Source organism: Vipera ursinii (genome assembly GCF_947247035.1).
Source record: "Vipera ursinii genome assembly, chromosome: 6".
NCBI lineage: Eukaryota > Metazoa > Chordata > Lepidosauria > Squamata > Viperidae > Vipera > Vipera ursinii.
This window is the reverse complement of record NC_139515.1, coordinates 44,798,793-44,824,008: the sequence shown is the minus strand read 5'-3', so window position 1 is coordinate 44,824,008 and position 25,216 is coordinate 44,798,793. Positions and strand designations below refer to the sequence as shown.

Sequence of the window (25,216 nt, the reverse complement as noted above, 5' to 3'; positions counted from 1 at the left end):
AAGGTTACTCAGCTGTATTTGTTGCGAAGGCAGGACCAGAACAATCTTCCAGTTTTTAGCCTGATGCCTTAATGCTATATCAAACTGTTCTAAGAACATTTACACAAAAGCCCCACTGTATTCAAATGAGCTCACTGTTATGTACTGGGCTCTTGAGGAATAACACGTGGGTTGCTGGAGCAGCTAACGGCTCTCCAGCAACCCAGACTACAAGTCTCCTGTGCTGCAAATGGCTATCTCCAGGCGGCAATGGTTGATTCAAACCTATTGGCTGCCGCCTAAGGACTAGACTATATATTGCGGCTAGTTGCAGCCATTTCCCCAGTACAGTTTCTGCATGAAATAAACTATGAGTTACTTTGTAGTCAGTTCCGCGTCTTCATTCCTGTGCCAAAGAACCCGCTATTTAACAGTGGTGACGAGGATGGGATCCTGCTTCACTGAATAAAGAGTTGAAGTCTACGAGGGAAAGGCAGTGCACGCCAGAGGGAAAAGGCATTTCCCCCCCCAAGGTTGGCTAGCAAGCTATGCTAGCGACCTCGTGCTCAGTGGACTCATTCCCTGAGCCTGGAAGCAGGATTCGGAAGAACGCAGGAACCAGCAAGAGAATGCCAAAGGTCAAAAAACTGCGAGAATTCAATGTGAAACACCTGGAGGAATGGCCATCATATTTATCGCAAGTAGAAAACTACCTCAGGGCCAATCAGATCGTGGAAGAAGGACAAGGCCGCAATGCTACTCTGCGTGTGCGGCCCAGCAACTTTTGATTTGGCTGAGAACCTTTTAGCGCTGACACCAATTGAAGCGCTCTCCTATGCAGATCTCAAAAAGAAGCTAACCGGGCATTTCCAGCCCAAGATGTCTGAAATGGCTTGGCGGTTCAAGTTTGACCAAAGAGTGCAGCTACCAAGTGAATCAGCTTCAGAATTCATAGCGGGCCTAAGGCAGGCTGCACGCCTATGCAAATTTTCAAATTTAGAAGAGTGACTACGAGACCAGCTCGTCTGCGGCCTACGGGACAGAACGCTTCAGCAGAGACTCTTTGCTAGGCCAAACTTAACGTTTTCTGAAGCACAAGACGAGGTGATGGCTGCCGAAGCTGCCGGGGGCGTAAACAGTACAGCCCGCCAAATCAACAAAGTTTGAAGAAACAGTCACCGTGAGGATGCCAAACGCACCAAAGAATCTTTTGAGGAAGAAGAACCTGAAATCAACCGACTCCAAAAGCAACCCAACGTGCAACACCGCAATAGCCAGCAACGAGAGGACAGTTACAAGGCAGTTCTCTTACTGAGATGTAAGGGGTGCGGCGGCAACCATTTTTGCACCAATTGCAGATTTTGATTAGCCACGTACAGAGCTTGCGGAAGGACAGGCCACATCGCAGTGGTTTGCAGAGCCCGCCAGAGAGACCGACCACCCAAACACCAGTTGGAATAACTGACTAGGAGAGGTACTGGGGCCCAGTTAGTGTGGGGTTTTTCAGAAGCTGCAGAAGCGTATGCCGTACTGGGGCTCCACGCCCCCTCAAACCCAAACTTAAGCTCATGGTAGAGCTACAAGGAGTTCCATGTAAGATGGGATTGGACTCTGGCTCTGCAGTCTCAATTATTTCGCAAGACACTTTTAACTTGTGTGTAGGCACAGTAACAATTGGGCAAAACTAAGACCCTCAGATATAATCCTAACGGACTTTCAAAATGCTAACGTTAAAATTAAGGGAGAAGCCACTTTGTTGGTAAAGTTTAAAGGGTTTGGGGGGCACCTGGATGTAATAGTAGTAGGGAGCCAGAGAATGAGTCTCATTGGATTTGATTGGTTTGATGCCTTAGGTATTCAGATTACTGGCATAAACCGGACACAAACTGCAGAACTCGCGTCAGTATGCGAGGAATATGCAGATGTTTTTGATTCAACCCTAGGAACATACACAGGCCCACCTATCTCTTTTAAGCTAGATCCCAACATAGTTCAAATCAGGGTTAAGCCTCGCAGGGTCCCCTTTGCCTTAAAACAGGGGTCTTCAAATTTGGCCCTTTTATGACTTGTGGACTTCAAATCCCAGAATTCCTCAGGCAGCATGCCTGGCTGAGGAATTCTGGGAGTTGAAGTCCACAAGTCATAAAAGGGCCAAGTTTGAAGACCCCTGCCTTAAAACATAAAATTGATTTAAAAATCGATAAGCTTGTAGAACAGGACATACCTGAATTTCCCTTCCATGCAGGGGACATTGCTGCTGAAACTGCCACAGATAAAATACTTAGTAGAGTGTTGTCATGGGTATACACGGGTTGGTTGGATAAAAGTCCAGGCTCAGAATTTCAGAGCTATTTTGTCAGGAGGCATGAGTTATCTGCCCCATAAAGTCTGCATTTTATGGGGAAACAGAGTCATAATTCCCACTTCCGTAAGAGACAGGGTTTTACAATCATTACATGAAGGCCATCCAGGCATTGTCAGAATGAAAGCTTTAGCTAGAAGCTACCTCTGGTGGCCTTGAGGCTCAAGTCCATGGTTGTTATACATGCCAGCAATCTAGGCCTGAAATGCCACAGGCTCCAGTTCACAGGTGGGAGGAAACGCACACTCCCTGGTCTAGGGTTCACATAGACTACGCTGGGCCCTTTCAGGGACAGCTCTTCCATATAGTAGTGGATAGCCACTCCAAATGGCTGGAAGTAATTCCAGTTCCTAACATGACTACTGCTAAGACCATCCAGGTGCTGAGAAAACTCTTTGCCACACATGGGTTGCCAGATGTCTTAGTTTCAGACAATGGGGCCCAATTCACTGCTGCTGAATTTCAGGCCTTCCTTAGAGCTAATCTCATCAGACATGCAACGTCCGTGCCTTTTCATCCATCTTCTAATGGTCAAGCTGAACGCATGGTGAGGACAATGATGGAAGCACTCAAGCGCATTGTTACAGGTGACTGGCATCACAAACTGGCAGATTTTTTACCCTGCCAGCATTCTACGCCCTGCACTGCTACGCCCTGCACTGCTATGTTGGGGGAGGCGTTTGATCACTAAACTGGACAGGTTGCATCCAGATAGTGTCAGCAGAAGCCTCTCGACCAAAACCCCCGAGGGGGCTGCACTTGGGCGATTGGGTTTGGGCCAGGAACTATGGTCATGGGAATCTGTTGGTTCCTGGTCAAATTACCAAGGCATCCGGACCCCTATCTTATGAAGTGGGGTTGAAGGGAGGGCGAGTTGTCAGATGACACATTGATCAGCTCAGGAAATGGTTTCCAGAACGGCCACTAAGTGAGGACTGCATCATAAGTCCCTCCCAAGGTCCTCAAACTTGCGGTTAAGCCAGTCCTCACATGGACTATCAGGACTTTTCCTTCTTAACTGAGGTGGGGAGCCCTGGAATGCAACATGGATCCCCTGAAGGAGCAAGCCAACCAAACTTCAGCAACCGCTGTGTCTACTCTGCCGAACAGTCTGACTCTGGGGTGGGCCAACCTGGTGAGGCCAGCCAAAGCGCATCGAATCCCCTTGACTCAGGAGCACAAAGGGACACAAGTCTACCCAGCCCACTGGGTAAGCTGGTAGACCACAAAGTGATGGGAACTCCGAGACGTTCCTCTAGGGCACACAAGACTCCTTCATATCTTGCAGATTACGTTGTAAAATAAAGGGCTATATATTGTTGTAAAACCTGTTGCCACTAAACTAGTGCTATGGTATAACTGCATAATAGTGCAAATTGTGGAGCCTGTTCATTGAGACGTTGTTTAATCTCATTGTAACCCACATTGTTTTTTCATTATTAATTTTATTATTATCACTTTTACTTTAGTGTGCTTGGATAATGAGTCTTGACAATTGTTGAAACTAATTGGTGTTATTATGGTCTGTTCTAAGAGAGGAGGGGTGTTATGTACTGGGCTCTTGAGGAATACCACGTGGGTTGCTGGAGCAGCTAACGGCTCTCCAGCAACCCAGACTACAAGTCTCCTGTGCTGCAATTGGCTATCTCCAGGCAGCAATGGTTGATTCAAACCTATTGGCTGCCACCTAAGGGCTAGACTATATATTGCAGCTAGTTGCAGCCATTTCCCCAGTACAGTTTCTGCATGAAATAAACTATGAGTTACCTTGTACTCAGTTCCTTGTCTTCATTCCTGCACCAAAGAACCCGCTATTTAACACTCACTCTCCTAAATTAGCCAATATTATTTGAATTGGGATCTTAGTTTAGAATTCCTTATACATGATATGAAATATTTATAGATTTTAAATTGTTTGTCTACAAATCTAAAAAAAAGACAGGAAAAAGTTTAGATCTGTATACAATTGTTTTAAATTAATATTCATGATGTTCATCTTTTAAATTTAAAAAAACAGATTATGACAAATATATACTGTACGTCAATAAAAATTTAATAAAGTTAACATTTTGTTGAAATCTAGCAGTTAATATTCAAAATACCAAGCTAAGAAGTTACAGTAGAATGTATTATAGAATACATAACTCAGTTAAAGTGTTTATAAAGTACTCTTAAAATCTACTGCCACAAAAGTTTCCTATCTGATCTTTTATTTTATTCTTAAGAGCCATTATTCAATTTGTAGATAGTAAAATATATAATTAGTGATTGTGCTTCCTATCATAATGTAAATAAAGCATGCCAATCTCTAACGCATGCAATGGAATCTTAAGTTTTCTTTCAGTTATTTTAGCTGAGTTGATCAAAGTTTTGGCACTTTCAAAACTAAATCCATTAACTCATAAACAATACATTATATGCAATTTATAATACATGGCTAACATCTGGATAGTTTAAAAGCTGTGCTATGCTCCAAAGACAAGCAATTCAAGAATCCAAAAATATTTTATTTTGTTCTATAGATAGCATATAAAAGGGAATATTACATGAAGTCACTTAAAATGCCCATATCATTCAAGAAAAAGTCATGCAATTTAAGGAATGTAATCCAGCATAATATTAATAACATATTGTGCATGTTTTGACCATATATTCTATAGCTTACTAAAATATATCCCTGAACAGTTAGTACAAGATCAGTATTTTAATCCTAGATATGAATATTGTATCTAACTTTAAAATATTGATATATTGTACGACAGCATTGCAATGCTTGTATGGGCCACAATCATGAAAGTAAGACACTATAAAACAGTGAATAATATGTCATAATGGTAATATGTGTTCTCAAAAGAGGAGTTGTTCTTAGCTGATATCTAAGACTTTTGTATTGTCCAAAATAATGTAGTATACAGGTAGTCCTCAAGAAATGACAGGCCTCTTCATGATAGTTCAAACTTATGACCAACACTCAAAAACTACATACTGCTCTATTTCAAAGTGATGTCAGTTTAGTAGCCTTGGGATCATTCACCCTTACAGCAGACCAAAGGGGGGATGCTGCAGTGCCCTCCTGCCTCTTCTCTCCCTCCCACCCTGATGGGACTACAGTGCTCAGGCCTGTTCTCCATGCCTCCTAGAAGCAGCTGTCATTTTCAGGCCCCAACCATTCCTTGTGCACATGGTCACTGCTGTCAGAGCTTTCTGTGCCAATCAGCTGGTCACTGACCGGCTGACCATTGGAAAGCTGCAAACCTCTCCTGCCTCTGGCAAGGTTTTGGGAAGGTGCGCCCTGGCATGAAATGTGATAGCTTCAGGATAAGCTTCCCAGAAACTTTCCCTTATTTAACCTCCTCCTCCCTCCCCCAGAAAGCCACATTTCTTCAATAAACAAAAGTTTAAAAAGCTGCAAGAGACAGACTTGTTGATCTTCCCTTCTCCCCCACCCCAATTAGCTGCTAAACTAAATTCTTCACCTTTACTCTCCAATCTCTATCCCTTCTGAAACCTTACTTTGACTTCAGGCTGAAGTGTAGAAGGAAAGAAGACCTTTCTGCAGCTTTTCCTTTGAACTGGGAAAAACAAAATTCATCTCCAAAAATTAGCTGTACTGTAGAAACTTGTGCAACAAAATGGAGGATGCTGGGTCTTTGTAAGCATTAGCTGTCAGACTTCCTGTAGAGCTCAGTTAGCACTTAAAAGCTAGACCAGTGATGGCGAACCTTTTAGAGACCGAGTGCCCAAAGTGCAACACAAAACCCACTTATTTATTGCCGGGTGCCGTGTGGGCGTGGCTGTGGTGGTCATGGCAGATTGGGTGGGTGTGGTCACCTCAATGTTGCTCGTGGAGAGGAATGCCTGAAGGGGGGGTGGGCTGGGTTGGAGGAGATCCAGGGGGTCTCTGGCTGGTGGGGCGGTAAGCAGGAGGCTCCTCCTGTGGGGTGAGGTGAGGCAGGGCAGGGGCTGGGGCGGCAGCTGCCTGGTACCATCAGCCCCCACACACAGAGGCCAGTGAGCGCATGGGGGCCGACGGTCTCTGTCAGCAGCCACAGCCTGCTGGCCCCTCAACCGGCACACTCTGGGGCTTCGCAGCCCGCCGCCAGCAATTCAAAGAAGCTGCCTCTGAGCTGGATGGCCAGCCAATACTGAGGAGGCGATGCAGTGGGTTGTGCCTCGGAAAAGGAGAGCATGCAAAGCTTGGTGCAAGCAGAGGCAAGATGTGGTGCAAGCAGAGGCAAGATGTGTCATAACCCCACTAAAGGTTACAGCTATCCCTATGGAACCTGGTGGTATGCCCTAAATTCTATGGCAGTGACCATAATACAAAAGTACCATAATAATTATGGCTCTGTTTTGACAGTATGTTAATACAGTCTGAAGAAGGCTTTTAGATGAAGATGGAGCAGAGCTATGCATGCAGAATTTTATTGTTGCCGTACAGCCCGGGCAGAAGAAAATAATACTGAAAACAATACTAGACAATAAAATTATTTTTATTTTCATTAAGAAATAATATTAAATATACACTGATATCTTCATGTTCTGCTGAGTTGTACTAAGATTCCTGTAATGTAGTAATATGACACAAATATGAAATGAAAGTAAGCTGCAGTATCCTCAGTGATGTTAAAAAAAGTCAAGATGGCAGTTGTGGCAGTGTGACAGAAGCTACTCTACTCCTTTTGTACGTGCATAAATGTTGCACACCAAGACTAAAGGTGCTGCTACAACTGGTATGTTGATTTTTGACATGTTTCTTTTGTTTATAAGAACACACATTTATTATTGTTGGAAGAAATTACCAAAATTATGGTCTTAAAACATACAAATTACCTCAAAAGCAAAGAAAGTATGCTTGTTGCTTTAGAATGTTTTTTAAAGCCATGTTTCATTTCAGTTAAAAGACAATAAGCAGACTAGTGAACATGATAACCAATTACAATTCTTTGTAGTCTGGGTTGCAGACTGAATGAAAATAAACAGCTTGACAACCATTGCATATACCACATTAAGCAAAATTCTTCTGAGAGAGCATCAGGTGGCTTGGGCTTTTACATGCAAACTGCCCTTATTTGTACTAGATGCAGAATCTATGCAGCTACCGCCCACAATCTGTTAGGACGTGTTACTGGATGACTGCATATTTCCACCATGATAGCATTACAGCAGTCTGAAGCTGGAAAACTCAAGGTATAAAAACAATTTGTTTCATGCTATACAACAAATTAATTTGGAAGTAAATAGTTTCAGGGGGAAAAAAAGATATATTTACACTAGAAAGAATAATGAGAAAGCTAGGGAGTTCCAGAAAAACATCTACTTCTGTTTCATTGACTATGCTAAAGCCTTTGATTGTGTGGATCACAACAAACTGTGGCAAGTTCTTAAAGAGATGGGAGTACCAGACCATCTTATTTGTCTCTTGAGAAACCTATATGTCAAGAAGCAACAGTGAGAACTGGACACGGAACCACTGATTGGTTCAAAATTGGGAAAGGAGTCCTACAAGGCTGTATGCTGTCACCCTGCCTATTTAACTTATATGCAGAGCACATCATGAGAAAGGCAGGGCTAGATGAATAAAAAATTGGAATTAAGATTGCCGGAAGAAATATCAACAACCTAAGATATGTAGATGATACCACTCTAATGGCAGAAAGTGAAGAGGAACTAAAGAGCCTCTTGTTGTGGATGAAGAAGGAGAGTGCAAAAGTTGGCTTGAAACTTAAGATTAAGAAAACCAACATCATGGTATCCGGCCCTCTCAATTCCTGGCAAATAGATGGGGAAGAAATGGAGGTAGTGACAGATTTTATTTTCCTGGGCTCCAAGATCACTGCAGATGGGGACTGCAGCCAAGAAATTAAAAGACGCTTGCTCCTGGGAAGGAAAGCCAAGGCAAATCTAGACAGCACACTAAAAAGCAGAGACATCACCCTGCCAACAAAAATGAGTATAGTCAAGGCTATGGTCTTCCCAGTTGTAATGTATGGCTGTGAAAGTTGGACCATAAGAAAGGCTGAGCGCCAAAGAATTGAGGGCTTTGAACTATGGTGCTGGAGAAGATTCCTGCGAGTCCCTTGGACTGTAAGGCGATCAAACCGGTCAGTCCTAAAGGAGATCAACCCTGACTGCTCTTTAGAAGGCCAGATCCTGAAGTTGAAACTCAAATACTTTGGCCACCTAATGAGAAGGAAGGACTCACTGGAGAAGAGCCTAATGCTGGGAAAGATCGAGGGCAATAGAAGAAGGGGACAACAGAGAATGAGGTGGCTGGATGGAGTCACTGAAGCAGTAGGCGTGAGCTTAAATGGACTCCAGAAGATGGTAGAGGACAGGAAGGCCTGGAGGAACGTTGTCCATGGGGTCGCGATGGGTCGGACATGACGTCACGACTAACAACAAAAACAAGAAGACATTAGTAAATTCATTTATCACTAAATTAGAAAAACTGGCTAACAATATTCAGATCAAATTAATACTAATTATGAAGGTTGTTATTTCTTAAATATTTTTTTATTTTGTAAATTGATCTAATTACTTTTTATACAACTGCTTTTTCTCCATAGTTTCAAAGTTGAAAATTAAAAAAGAGGAACAAAAGTTTGAATTACTTTTTAAATAGAAAACCAAGACTAGAAGCAGACTATGGAAAGAAAATTACTAGATATACAGAATAAGAAATAGAATCTGAACAGACCTTTTTCAGACTCATTTACAACAAAATAAATGGTTCTAATTCTTTTGTTGAAGAGGTGCATTTGCCCACTATCTTCTTTCCAATGGATAGTAGCTATTTTGCACATGAATGTATTACTTTATCTACAGCCTGACCACTCTCATTCTCTTTTTATTTTAATTCTGTTACCAAATACCAGTGCTTAACTAGGGTCCCCAACTCCTCTGTTTTCTTACTTACTTATTTCACTTTTCTACCTTTTTGGAAAGATATTTAAACCAAGAATAAAGAACAGTAGTTATTTAGAAATGGAATTGAAGTTTTATGTATCTCTGCCTCAATAAAGGACCCATTGTTTATATGAGCTATCATTACTATAGTCCATTTTCTTCTAGTGGCAAATGTTAGACTTTGAAGTTTTCTGTCATAAATAATCAAAATTTCCACTTCATAATTAATAGAATTAAGTTTCATTTTTATTTTAGTATTTTCTTGCCCAATCTTTTCAGATTCAGATAGTACCTTCCTTTAAAAAATTAAATTTGATAATAAAGGCTTGACATCACATATAAACATCCATAACTGTGATTTTTAGCCATCCACAGATTATTTTAAATGTAAAAGTGTTATTTTTAAACTCAGAAACAAAATATTAAAATAATTACACATACTATTCTCAATTTGATGATTTAAAATTATAAAAGCAGGAGTTTTCCAGAAAATGACGTGCTGAGCACCAGGGTGATCTTTTTCTCCTGCCAACAAACAGCTGACTTTACTGCCAAAGCCAGTCCTTTGGCAGCAGGCTCCCCAGATTTGAATGGGAGTAACTAGGACCATAAAAAAGGCTGAGCACCAAAGAATTGAGGCCTTTGAACTCTGGTGCTGGAGAAGACTCCTGCGAGTCCCTTGGACTGCAAGGCGATCAAACCGGTCAGTCCTAGAGGAGATCAACCCTGACTGCTCTTTAGAAGGCCAGATCCTGAAGCTAAAACTCAAATACTTTGGCCACCTAAATGAGAAGGAAGGACTCACTGGAGAAGAGCCTAATGCTGGGAAAGATTGAGGGCAATAGAAGAAGGGGACGACAGAGAATGAGGTGGCTGGATGGAGTTACTGAAGCAGTAGGCGTGAGCTTAAATGGACTCCAGAAGATGGTAGAGGACAGGAAAGCCTGGAGGAACGTTGTCCATAGGGTTGCGATGGGTCGGACACGACTTTGCAACTAACAACAACAACTAGGATTGACCCAAGATGATCCTCAGATAACTATGTACTTGCCAGGGAAGAGAAATCTAGATGATTGCAATTCTTGATATGAGCAGTTGGAAGACTGAGTCTCTGTCTTTTCCTGACACTTTTTTTGTGTGTGCACCTCAGTTTTAAACATCAGCTTTTGAACATTTGTTTGTTTGTTTTTTTGCTTTTGACTTACATCTTTAATTCATTGTCTTGTTGAATGCCGATTTATTTTATACCCCTTTGCTGGACATAAAATGTAATTTTTTTCTTTCTTTTTTACTGTTTTGCTTTGGAATTATGAAGCACTTTTGCTTTTGCTGCATAGACACCAACAGTGCAAAAATTTTCTCCTTCGTAATGGAAATGATTTGATTTGATTTACATTTGAGTCAGATTTCTACTGCAAGGATTTTGTATTTTCCTAGCTTTTAAAAGAACTTTGCCATTTTATTTTTCTTTTGTATACATCTCTGGTCTTTTTTCTTTTTCTTTCTAAAGAGATTGGAATTTTCCCTTTCTTTTCTATTTACTTCCCATCATGGGAAATATTGTTTTAATTTTTACTGTGGTCATTTTGTTATGGAACATCTACTTTTGTCCTTGAAAGGAATTGCCTATGTTTTGTTGTGAAAGTCAGGCTATAAAAGAAATATGGTTTATATTGAACATGAAAATAATAAATTAAGTATATTTAACATTACACATTATATACTCTTTACAATGCGCACAAAAAAGAGACATAAAAAGCTAGAGCCAGATCAATTTAATATGAAAGCCTCCTTCAAAAAAAATGCTTTTCAAATTATAAGCGCTGAATGAAAATTTTGATAAAAGGTTTGATGATTTAAGAACAATTATAAATCAACCTAAGGATGACATTCAGATACAAGTAACAGCAGCTAAATCAGACTTGCAATTGGGTGGATTGGAAGTTCATTTGTTGCTGATAGTATTGAAGGAGAAGGAGATTTGTTTGAGAACTGCAGGCTTGTTGGAGAAGGCTGAAAGGGGCATGAATTTTAAAAGCTTAGATGGCAGCATGGATGAGTGATGAGCAGGACTTTATTAAGAAAACTGATGGAGACTGTGCAATAGACTTATTATATTCAGTCAGAAGACAACTGTTAAGAGATGTGGTTCAACTTGTACAAAAACCTTCTGAAAACAACTGCTGCAGGGATATTCACAACAGAGATCTATGACTTTGAGAAATTAGATGCAATTGTTTGGAAAGATCCCAGTTATAATTTTAAAGGAAAGTTTTATTAATCAAAGATATTTGACCCTGGACAGATCAGAAATAATGACTGTAATAGTTTATGGTAGATTAGAAGCCATTGTGGACTTTCTCTGTGTGAAATACAATACTAGATTGTTAATAGAGGGCTTTGAAGTTTTGTATTGTGGTTGGGTTTTTAATTTTTTTTTTACAGTAGGTAGATGGTAGGTCAAATTTGCTGGGCAACTAGAACTGTAGAGGTTAATAGATTGTAGAACTGTTTTGCAAGGGGGGAAATTATTATTGTTGAAATATATTTATTAGTGTTCAACTTGGGCACTTCATGTGTATGTTTTTTATGGATATTTTTTCTCTTGTTTTGTTTTTGTTTCCCTTTTTTCTATTGAAGTTTGTATTTTAACTTTGTAAATAAAAATAAAATTTATTAAAAGTGTACATGCATAGGCATCTATAGTGGCAACAGGGGGGCACACTACACACATAGAGTAGTGGTCACTACATTTAAATGAAAGGATTTACCATATTGAAAAAAATTATATCTGTTACAGGTCAAAATATTGAGAAAAATAAATTTTTATTTATTTATTTAATATTTATTTAATTTTACATTATTTAAGTAATAAGCATAGTTCTGGGAGAAAAATATACCCCTTATAGTTCAGATGAAATTTATATTTTTACCATTTCAGATGAAATTTTGTTTATTGAGTTGAATTATTAGCGCTCTAGCTCCAATGTTATATTTTTTGCAATTTCTTGACTCTACAGCTGCAACTGTAAGACTTACAGTAGGTTCTCAAAGAAGAAATCCAATTAATACCTCCAACTTTCTATCCCACCAAGTTTTCCTTGTGGCAGAAATGCCATGATTAAGGGAAGTCAAAGAAGAGATATAACAGGATTCTTCTGCAACTGGTGTCTAAACAATTCTCCTACCCTGCCCTATACCTCCCCAGCTCTCTGATCTTTCCTAGATTCGAATGATATTTATCTAAGGTAAAGGTTCCCCCGCACATGCGTGCTAGTTGTTTCTGACTCATATCCGTTTCAAAGCCGAAGAGCCAGCATTTGTCCGAGGACATCTCCGTGGTCATGTGGCCGGCATGACTAGATGCCAAAGGCGTGCAGAACGCTGTTACCTTCCCACCGTAGTGGTCCCTATTTTTCTACTTGCATTTTTACATGCTTTCGAACTGCTAGGTTGGCAGAAGCTGGGACGAGTAACAGGCGCTCACTCTGTTACGCGGCACTCGGGATTTGACCCGCCAAACTGCCGACCATCTGGTCGACAAGCTCAGCGTCCTAACCCACTGAGCCACCGCAGTATTTAGCCTGCAGTAAAATGGTCTCTTTATAGGTATTGCATTGGGACACTACACCCACATGTATAAAGTGAGGCAGCTGAATAAAGTTATGGAGTCAGAGTGGTTCCGCAAACTGAAGCAGCAAAGCTCTGTCAGTGATAACTCTATTGCTAGACTAAACATAGAACAGATATCTTTCCTTTTGTTGTAATGAGAGGGAACAAAACCAAGGCTAAACAAAAAGCCAGGAAGAAGGTAGAGCATCACAAATATTTCTTTGTGTTTATATATTTCCTGCTATTGTCGGCAGAAAATAGTCAGAATTTCAAGGATCCAAATGTAACTTTTTGCCACCTGAGCACTTTTCAAATATGTCAAATGGAGGCTCCAGTTCTGAAGATAGCTTGAATAATTATAATTATATTTTGGGATTAATTCTAAAAAATACAACTTGGCATAACAAATATGTGTATACTTACAGAGACTGGAGAGAGTGTAGGTTCTGAAGTGCTTCAGAAGGAACTTGTCTTAAAAGGTTGTTCTGAAGCATTCTACATTAGCACATAAAATAGGAGAACAAAAAAGTTAATTTTGCTGTCTTATGCTAATTAGAACTACAAATATAAATTACATTAATCTTTCCACAGAAAGATCTTGTTAATTACTGCCATCCAAAACCTGAATTTTAGATACAATAACTGTTTTTTATATTACACAAGTGTCAATGTTATGTAAACTTTATTCAAGAATTAGAATATTAGAAACCTAGGTTTTAAGTTTCCACTGTCATGAAACTATTTAAAAAATTGCATCTGCTTTATCCTTCAATTTAACTTATCCTACAAAGCTGTAAGATTTTAATTAGGTACCTTTCCATTAGCTGGATATGCTGGGTATACAACAAGACTGTAATTACTCAACTGGTTTCTCAGCATAGTATTTACCTAGGCTAGAAGGCTGATGGTCAGACAAAGTGATCCATAAAAATATTACCTTGCTGACCAGGGAAACTTGAGGCAGGCTATAAGGGCATTTTGCCCAGCTAGAAAACAGAACCTAGTTTTTTTAAATCCAATTTTTATTTTACTCAAAAGATTAAAATAAACACTCCAAAAGAAAACAAAAAAACTAGACAAAACCATTGCCTCTTTGTTGTTATCCACCCAGAAAATTGAATACTGGTCCCTTCAAAGATCTGCTATGATAGATTTGTGAGATAGATCTGAATGCTGCATTTGATATAGCATTTACCAAGTATCAAATTCATTATATAATGCAATTTATGGGATAATCTTTAGTAATGCAAGATGCTTGTAATTGTTAGGTCTGCATGATTTTTCTTCCCCTATTGTGTTAGTTTAGGTTCATACATAAACTAAATTATGACAATCCTAGGAAAGTGAAAAACATATTCTGTAGCTTTAAGCAAAAATATTTTTTCTAGATTGATTGCAACGATAAAGAGAAAAAAGATACAACTAAATATTAATAGTTACTATGTTTATAGTAATTAATGTGTTCATTTTTATTTTCCTCAGCAAAAATGAAACTAGAAATAAAAATGTTTTCATCAGTAGAATTATCAATAGAATTTTCTTTGGGAACTAAAACATATCCTTTGTTAGAAGTTAAAGAAGCATTTATATAAAATCAAATTTTCTCTGACATTGTGCAAAGTTGCTAATGTCATGAGTAAATTGGTTTTGGGAAATTCTTTAAGAAAGTGAAGATATCTTTTATTATAAAGAATTATATCAAAATAAATTATAGCTTTAAATACAATGTGCTTTAATTAGCATAAATTCCCAGATTTTAAAACATAGCCTAAAATTTATAAAACAATACTATAATTTACTTACAATACTTTAAGTCTAAATTGTCCAGCAAATGCTCCTCTGGGGATATATGTCAAGCTATTTCCTGCCAAACGCCTACAGGGTTAAAAGATAAAAGATAAACAGATTTCATCTCATGTGGAATTAATTTGGATGTTAAAATGTTCAAGACAGCACTGTTGGAACCATCAGAGCGCCAGAAGTAGTTGTTTAAGAGCTCTGTTTTGTCATAATTAATGTTCTGTGCAAAACATCCTGTAACTATACAGTCCATTTACAAGCAGCTGGGCAAATGTAGTTTGCCTCAATAAATCTAGTTTATGTAATTGTTCAATCTGTTCTGCTTCAGTAGCAAATAATTAAACATTCTAGGCTGTCGATGGTCTACTAGATGTATATCATTATGATAACTTTATAGTTCTTCCACAAAACACGAACATAGTCACAGGTAGCACTTTTTCTGAAGTAGAAACTTCACCAGCTTTGAATTAACATAAGCAAATGAGCTGCAACCAATATATAAATATCTCCTATCTAACAGGCAGATAGAGATAAAATTAAAAATAATCTGATTTTAAAACCTCACAATCAGCTCTTGTGTTGTCTTTTTTATGTAAACAACACTGCTTTGGATTTGGATTGCCATTCATCTTACAGCTGATCCTTCATAATTCCCTAGTTGTTTCCTTTCCTAGAAAATAGAACTCTGGTTTGCAACCTGCCCCCTTGGCCTGTCTTGTTATTTTCAAATGCCTATTCCTACAGTTGATGTAACATTAATCTAGTTATCTCATTGGCTTATCTATGTCAAAAGGAGAGCCTCTGGGAGGAGACTTCATGGTATCCGTAGCAGAACATCCAGATTCAGCCGTAGTTTCATTCCATACAGCATTAACCTTGTGAACTCTCATGCTTCCTCATTCCATTATATATTCAAGATGGACAGTATTTAATATTTATTTGTTATGTATATGTAGGGGTGTGGGTCTATACATATGTTGTATATAGTATGTTTAGGTGTGTCATGTATGTGTTTCACTTTGAGAGCAGGCAACTAAATTTCATTTTTGATGTGTGCCTTTGTGCCCACAGTAAAAAAATTACAATAAAGGTTATCTTATATTCTTCATGTCTACTCTTCAGAGCTTTATGCACCCAGAAACATTTTGGATGCACTGGAATTTATGCCAGAATGTTTCCAAATTTATTGGAATAAACTTGATCTCTGCCTAACCCTTGAATGGTTAAGTATGATTTCACAATCCAGAGGTTGCCATAATTGTTGTAAGAATAATGGTAAGAGTCTCTAACCTGATGAGTTTTGAGATGGATTCATTTAAAGGCCACATTATCAGGAATCATGGCACAGGATCCCAGCATTTATTAGTTAATTTTGTATAGCTGTCAAATAATATGTATCGTTCACATAATTTTCAAGTATTATGAGAAACATAATGGTTGACTTTCATTCAAATTAAAATGCATTTTGATTGAGCTCACAAGTTTCATTGAAGCCATAATTAGCTTTAAACATGCTTTATTAAGTTATAAATGGTGGGGTTCTCACAATCCAAAAAGTCATAAGCAATTCTTTAGAAAACAATGAATTATGTAAAACCAAATCACACTGAACTACATCTTTAAAGTTCTCTATTGATTATTCAGTAAATGTACCATATTATACAAATCTTTATTAGATTTATATCCATTTTTTTTGTTTCAGAGCTCAATACAGATTACATGGAGATGTCCCTTCATTTGGTTCCAACCTCTCTGTGATATAACAAAATCTGGTATCTGCATTAAAACCGTGGTTATATATAAAAATAGACTCACATTATATGCTGCATATTAATTTAATCATGTTGAAATGAGAATAATTGTTTTTAATTCATGGTAAAGTTTCCCAAGGTCAAAATTGAATTAGCACCTGTTTGATCAAATGACATTAATTAATTTTAAAAGCTGAGCTCCTTTTTTCTCCCCTATCTGTGCACTGCATCAAAAGAAGGCTTGCCTTCCCCCCCCCCCACACCTTTTGCACTGCTGGAGTTTGTAGTAATCCATTATTCTGTTGCTGGGAATTCTTACCTGTCCAGGCTATTGAGATCAAGCAAGCCATTCATTTTAAAGCAGTCACTGAAAACACTACAGCAGCCTGGAGCTTTTTATCCCCATTAATCTTTGTCAAAAAGAAGGGAGAAACAGACAGAATGCTTCTCATTTTCACCTCTGCTCTTTTACTGTGGGCTGCTGTGCACCAAACAGGACTTACAAAGACCTGAAAAACTCCCAAACAGCCTGGATCAATCCTAGATATATTTTAATGTTGAATTCCTGGAATCTGTCTGCATAGTTTAGAGCTTTTTTCCTTCTCCCACACTCTGCCAAGCAGAATATCATGGTTACAGGACAGCACTTGCCATTACAACCTTATTTCATATGTTATAATTACAGACTGAGATACCTTTAAATACAATATAAGGAAGATGGCAAGCCAGCTGGAACCAGACTTTTTTTCCACAATGATACATTTCTTCCATTTTCAAAGTGGCAGTTTATGAAATCACAATTAAATAAGAAGTAATATTTGTTTTTTTTAATTTTCAGTATTTATAAACCAGCATTTTTCTTTATTTGGAAATTGTAATCGTCTATTTTACTTAACCTAGTACTTCGCTACAAAATGTTGTATAATATAAAGTTTTTTCTCAGTGATGGTCAAAGAAATGTTAAAAAGAACACAAGTTCTTAATCCCACTTTTTTTTTAAATGGCATGAAACTTAGTTATATCAATTACATTTTAAGGAACATTTGTCACTTTCTCTGCACAATGGTTGTTATCTGAAACCAGCTGCCAAATAATTCTTTTGGAAAAGGGGAGGAAAGAAAGAATAAATCTCTCAAGTGAATTTATCGTTGTATTATTCTACTAATAGCACTTGTTGTAGTTACTGAATAATAGCAGTACCCAAAAAACTGTTTGGAGATTTGCCCATTCTGCTTTTGTTTGAGATGGTGATTTTTCAGCCTTAGAAAAGAAATCAGATATGTTTTTCTCAACAGTGCCATGACTAGCTCCAATAACACTGCTGGCTTCCTCCTTCAAAACTGTAGAAATAATTGTGCTTGCAAGTTCTACAGTACATGGTATTCATATGCAGTTGTAGGAGTGACTGGCAAGACTTTGCAGAATAATAGAATATACTAGGTTGAGATCCCTAAGGTTGCAGCAAATGGCCAGGTTTCACCCAGGAATATTCCTAAGGGTTCATAGAAGACAGTGAAGGTGTTGATGTATTTTAAAGTTAAAAATGGTATTATAATGGGATTGTGTGCCTATTTAATACCAGCTGCTCAAGACTCCATTTGGAGAAAGATCCAAAACAAAACACCTAAAATGAGGGAAGGTAATTCCAATAGCACTCTTCTCTTAAGTGAATAAAAATTAATTCTGGCATTTTAAAAGGGAAATGAGAATATGATACATCTGTTTCTTATAAACAAGATTATATTTTTAAATTATAGATTTTTTTGTGACTCATCAGTAATTAGGGATCACAGACTATAGAATTGTGAAGAAACATGAGCTCAGGTCGAAACACTTTGGTTATTTATGTACAGTATTTATATTTGTTTATTTACAGCTCAAGACCAAGTCACAAAATTTAAAATACAGAACACCCTTAATGCATACATATATAACAAAACACACACACATGCACACACACACATTAAGGGAAGAAACCTTGTAAAATAAACAATTCATTGAAGACCACCAAACAGTTTATATAAACTAAGGCTATAAATAAAATTTCAGCAATACACACTGGATCTTCATATGGAAGTTTGGCATATTGACCCGCTATCTCCTAATAGGAACAGTATTTATATGGGCTACGAAGACATTTCTATGTACGGCATACAGAATTTTACAGAAGTAATTGGTGAATGTCCAAGGGTAGAGAAAAATTTGTAAGAGAGATGAGAAAATTTGGTTCTGTCTACTGAATTTATCCAGAATACTTGTGATATCATTTTCAAATTTCTAATTTTATGTTTGATTACTGTAACCATATGTTATGTTTGTTGAGTGCTTTCCAACATTCCCTTTGTGATGCTGTGTTTGATTAACTTGGTTTTAGAGCATTTTTTTCATTTAAGTGAGCAAATCACTGAATGAGAAACCTAAGCTACACAGGGTGCTGTGATGCACAGTTAGCCTTGAGGGATGCTAAAAGCTAAAGTGTAAGGAAACAGTAATTAAAAGTGATTACAAGATGACTTAGTAGTCTGAAATATGAATGCAAGCGTCCTTGACAGTCAGTGGGCTTTGGTTTTGATTATAACTTTACTTGCCATTTTAATAAACATGAGCCAGCATTCAAACTTTTAATATCCTGCTGCTTAAGTATATCCAAATAGCAATTCGGTTTTTTAAACAACTGTTAACAAAATTAATTTGTGGAGCTCTGTCTTCACTTAAAAAAGTTGCAGCCTCATGGTAACATTTTACCCAGCACGAATAGGACTGGTACGGTAAGTGCATTTTAACTAAATGTTCCCTTATGTGTCAAAACTCACAGCTTTTTCATGTCATGTTAACTGATATTCAAAGTAAGTAGTAGAGAAAATCCCAGAAATATATTTAATTTTCAGCTATGCCAGTCAAGGATACAGTGGTACATACAGCTCTTCCAGGAAGCGAAGTTTATGCAGAGAGTTCAAGGACAGTTTAGAGATATTATTCATACTGAGGTCACTGCAAAGGAAAAAATAAAAAAATATATAACTGCAATGTTTAGCTGATAAATAATACATCTTAAGGAATATGTAAATAACAATAAGTACAAATATTTCTTGTCCCAGAACTGATAGTATTCAGTTGTTTATCCTAGATAACCTCAATGATTTCTCTGGAATATCATGCAAGCAAATAGCTTAAATGTAATATTTTAAATATAAAATATAACATGCTAGAGCATTCCTTTTTAACATGTTGTTTTTGTTATTATTATAAATATGTTTTATATTATTATACATATATTTTGTTATATAATTATAGTAGAAATCATGGCAGGAAAAAGAAGACAAAAAGAAATTAAAATGCTAGCACAGGTAATTTTTTGGGGATAAGATATCTTAGGCTGATACTACTACTACATTCATGTAGGAAGCACTTCAAGGTGCTTCCAGGTTAAAAGGATTAGCCGGTGACATCACGTTACCCAGGGGATGCCCAAGGAACTCCTTTCACGTCCCTGGTATATTTCCACCAAAGTGGTACCTTTCAATTTACTTGCATTTGCATGCCGTCGAACTGCTAGGTTGGCAGGAGCTGGGACAAATTGACTGAAGCACATTCCATCACGTAGCTCCTGTTCTCGGGTGTTAAGCTGCTGAGCTGTCAACCTCTCAATGGTCTTCTGATTTAGCATTCTAACCAAGTGAGCCACTGCAGGCACTATCTTAGACTGATTACCATAGAAGACAGATTTTGCATCATATTAAAGTATTTATTATATCTACATTTTAAGATAAAGTCAATTTCACCTAAGCAAGCTGTACTGTAACTACATATTTTGCTTTATCTTACTATTCCAATCTGTAAAAATAGTTCTTTGACATATACCACACTTCCTAGTGGGATTCTGCACAGTTCATGTCATAGAAAACCAATAACTTTTTCTATGTGACTCAGGTTTACTTGTAGGTAATATTTTGTCTAATTGATTTGTTAAGAATTTACTGCTTTTCCTACTCTATTTTAAGAAACAATTAAGTAGGTGTTGCCCATTTAGGGCAAGAATCCATGGGCACACAACTGAAGCAGATTATTGGATGAAAAGTGAAACTTTTTCAAAGGAAAAAAACAAAATCCATTTGGCTTTTGGAAAAAGCACCTTTGGGACAACCATGACCTGGATAATTGAGAATCTCCATAGACATGATGGGCACATAATGCTGCAAAATTCGGCCTTGTGCTTTTCATTTTGTTTGAGGAGAACTCTTCTAATGTTTTTTGCCTGATCAGTACAATTGAGTGATACAATGCAAAATAAAATACTGTTAAAAGTGTTTGTGTGGGTCCAGTTGTGTGTATGTATATGTGTATATGCATGTACAATAAACATGCATTTTTAACTACAAACCTGCATTCAGTTATTACTAACATTAAAAAATGGATACCATAAGTGTTCATTGAGGGTCCTAGCCCACCAAAAGAACCAATTGATCCACCATTTTATCTCACCTCTTCTCAGTAAATGTTAAATTTATTGGTACAAATAAGCAATATCTTCAGCAAGGTTTGCTACTGCAGCCCCTATGTTATTTCTTCCATCACCATCACTGCATCATCTTAATCATTAGAGCATATCTGGAGCAATTCTTTACAGGAACAATAATTATATTGCAGGTGGCTGGAAATTATGGATGTGATAAGTGGCTTTGCAGCTTTTTAAAAACCTTTTTCCCATTCTTTGATGCTACTGGTTTCATTGAAATAATTTCATTATTTTAGTGAATGAAGAAAGGAAATTCTAGTAGAATTTAGCAGCTGGGTTAATTATTTACATAACAATCATTTGTTTATAATATGACTTATCCCTGTCCCAATTTGGAGGGACTTCAGATGGGTTCCAGAAATCAAAACATACTAAAAATAATAAGAATTGACAATAATAAATAACAATGCTTACAGTTATGCTCCATCCAGTGTTGGTAGTGATATATTCTGATCAGGAAACAATTTTCTATGCCTTAATTATTTAAATCTTGTCTAGACTGTAGTGTGCTGTCCATAAAAGCATCTGGATTTTCCTTTCATACAAAATACAACAGCTGGGCTACAGACTGGTTTAGGGTGTCATGATCATATGATACTGAAAGAACTATATGGTTACTGATAATTTTCTAAGCTTATTTCACGATTCTGATCATTTTAGAGCCCTTTACTTGTCTCTTTGACTTGTCTATCTGCTGTTAACAACATATACACAAACGACATTTTGGTTTATAGCCTATTTGTCAAAATGTCAAAAGATAACATTTTAATTTTACACTTGAAAAATCATTTTAATATTTAAATATATATTACCATATTGTTTATCAAATTATTGTTTTTCTAATTCTGTATAGCTTAAAATAAATATAACAGATATTTTAAATATAACATATACCTTTTAAAAAAAAACAACCCAGGGTTTATGACAGTATCTTTGGGCTGGGAAGGAAATAATCTAAAATGTACTGCTTAACAAGGACTTTCATGTTTACAGAAAAACAAAATAGATACCTAAGAGAAAGCTGAATATAATGGAGCATCCTTGAAAAGGTCCTTATTGGTTAACTACTAGTTGTATATAAAATGAAGCAATTGTTCTAGTGGTAGCACTGAATCAGTTAAGAAATTATTAGGACACTTTATTTTTGGTGATGAAATTCTAAAGGTTAGTCTCCAAATGAAATGATAAAGGAGAATGATTTGGCCTTCAAGGCTTGGCAAGTTTGGATTTTATCAGTCATGATATCCTATTAGATTGAAAATTACATTCTGGAATTTCATATAGTTGTATTGTGTCCTCCACATGTTTCATAATCTATAAGAAAGCACTAACACTAGTTGTATGCAACATTACGACAACATTATTATATACTGACAATAGGAGTTCTATTTCTCATTGTCATCAGAATTAAATACGATCTGTGGCTGCTGGATCAGTACACAGAGGAAATATACTGTTGAATGAGGACAATAAACACAGAAAAAATCTAGACAAAATGGAAGTCCTTGGGATATAGTTTTCAGAAGTAGGCAACCTATTCTGAAAAATGCTGCATGTTTCCTTAAAGTATGAGAATCATCACTCAAAAACAAGGTGGCTTCAGAAGCACAAACTGCCTTTGTTCAGCTATTAAATACATTGGCTATGTATTAACTAACAAAACCAATACATCGACTATGGCACTTCCTGGATTGGTATGCCTAATATGACCAGGAATAGAAAAAAATCAAAGGACTTAATATAGGGAGCAATAAATTATCAAGAAAACTTAACAAAAGAAAATTCAAGTGTCAGACTTACATTGTATTTGGTCAATGGCCTGCGGGACATAAATCATGAATGGTGACAAGATTTAGTTTTGAGAAAAATATATAAATTAATTTTACATTCAGTGTAACTGATTTTTCAAATAAAGACTATATGATTGTTTAGTTGTAGTCCCACAGGTTGTAAGGGTCTGGAAAGATTTGGTCATAAGTGTATGTGCTGCCATTATTTCTGGAGGCACTTTAAGAACCCTTTATGTCACTACTCAGTCCTTCGAGAAACTAATTTTATACCTGTCTCCATTTTCCACAAAAGTTACCACAGGTAGTCCTCTATTTACGACCACAATTGAGCCCAAAATTTATGTGGTTAAATGGTAGTTAAATGAATTTTACCCCATTTTACAACCTTTCTTGTCATAGTTGTTAAGTGAATCACTGCAGTTGTTCAGTTAGTAACAGGGTGGTTAAGTGAATCTGGCTTCCCCATTGACTTTGCTTGTCAGGAAGTCACAAAACCTGATTACATGACTCTGGGACATTGAAACCATCGTAAATATTAGCCAGTTACCAAGCATCTGAATTTCGATCATATGATCATGGGCCTGCTGCAATGGTCGTAAGTGTGAAAAATGGTCATAAGTCACTTTTTAGTGTTGTTGTAACTTTGAATGGTCACTAAATGAACTGTTGTAAGTAGAAAACTACTTACTACTTAATCCAAGCAGTTTTCAACTACAAGCTGATAGATTCAAAGTCTAGTTTATAACCAGGCACAAAAAAAAACTAATAGTGCCAAGCCACTGTTGCTGTACAGCTGAAAACTAGGAAAAACATTTTAGCAGAAACATAGAACTGAGAAGAAGGAAGAAGTTTAAAGAAAAGTTAAGATTTAGCAGATCCTCATTTTCCATTCAAATGCTCATTATTCTATGAACTGAAAAGTTCAACAATTCCACTTTTAAGGACAGCTTTTGTGAAAGTATAAAAGAACATTGCCCAAACAATTTCAGGATGTTAACTTGTGAAAAATGTTATACACTCGATTATCCATAAAGAGAAATAAATGAAGTTTTCTGAAAAGGCAGAGGAACATGTAGTCAGTGAGTTAAATCTACAAATGCAGAATGCAGAGAATAGGACAATATAAAAAAAATTCTACTTAATAAAGTAGATCTAGTACGGTAGAAAAGTGTATGAAACAAGAATGTATATATTGTTGCCACTTTACATAGCAAATATTTTATAAGAATAGCGGAACTGGAAGAAATGACAGGCAGAATTACAATTGAAAGTCAAACACTAACAATTTAAGATATTAACATAAAATCATTTTATATCTGTAAATAAAAAATGATTTTAAATAATTCAATATAAAATAGAAAGAAAAAGTGAAGAATCTAGATTAATATTTAATATTTAGAAAATAATTTACAGTTGATGGCTAACAATGAAGGTACTAGCAATCTTTTCTTAGCTATAGAATAGATTAAGATAGTGAGTGTGCAGGATAAATAAAGAAGGGAGTAATTTAGCAAAGGACCCATTGTGGTATAGGGTTAAGGTCCTCTACTAAAAGGTAAAGGTAAAGGTTCCCCCGCACATGCGTGCTAGTCGTTTCCGACTCTAGAGGCCAGTGCTCATCTTCGTTTCAAAGCCGAAGAGCCAGCTCCGCATTTGTCCAAGGACATCTCCGTGGTCATGTGGCCGGCATGACTAGACGCCAAAGGCGCACGGAAAGCTGTTACCTTTCCACCATAGTGGTCCCTATTTTTCTACTTGCATTTTTACGTGCTTTCGAACTGCTAGGTGGGCAGAAGCTGGGACGAGTAACAGGCGCTCACTCTGCTACGTGGCACTTGGGATTCGACCCGCCAAACTGCCGACCTTCTGATCGACAAGCTCAGCGTCCTAACCCACTGAGCCACCGCGTCCCAGGTGCTTTACTAGAAGCATGGAAATTCTAGTCCTGCTTTAAGCCAGTCCCTCTCTTCAAAACCCCCTAGGAAGACCTCATCCATATCCCAGCTTACCTTTGCTATTTATTAATCCAATTATTTCTCATTGCAATTATTGAAAATGTTTGGAAACTCAAAATAATAAGCATAACATAGAATCAAATTAAAAACCCATTTATTTCTGGGATGAAGATAATGTTGGAGACAGGTAGATCCCCAACAAGAGGCTATTTCAGAGGACATTGCCCAAAATGACAAACAATGCTTCCAGGCTTTGCCCTCCCCACCAACCTCCCCAAAGTGAGGGACAACTAGGTGCTTTTTCCAGCATAATCAAAATTGTTGAGCTTGAGGAGATTTAGTCCTGCAGAAAACCCAGCAGTAGGCTGTAAAGGGCTGCATAGGCTAAAACTACAGTTAGTCCTCTCCTAATGACTAACAAGCAAAGTCAATGCGGAGCCAGCAGTTGTGGTCATGTGATACTATTTTAATGCTCATAGTGATTTACTTAATGACTGGCAAAAAAGGATGTAAAATCAAATGTGGTCATATGATGCCTTGCT

General features: G+C 37.3%; 1 protein-coding gene across 3 annotated transcripts in view; it reads right to left on the bottom strand.

The window, feature by feature from the left end:
• LGR5 (leucine rich repeat containing G protein-coupled receptor 5) overlaps nt 1-25,216 on the bottom strand; it is a 74,084-nt gene that overhangs the window by 34,922 nt on the left and 13,946 nt on the right. For all 3 annotated transcript variants that reach the window (XM_083365940.1, XM_083365941.1, XM_083365942.1), the window contains exons 2-4: nt 19,333-19,404; nt 14,666-14,737; nt 13,286-13,357 (exon numbers count right to left, since the gene is read on the bottom strand). In XM_083365940.1, coding sequence (XP_083222066.1) covers nt 13,286-13,357; nt 14,666-14,737; nt 19,333-19,404 — 216 coding nt within the window. The remainder of the gene's footprint in view (nt 1-13,285; nt 13,358-14,665; nt 14,738-19,332; nt 19,405-25,216) is intronic.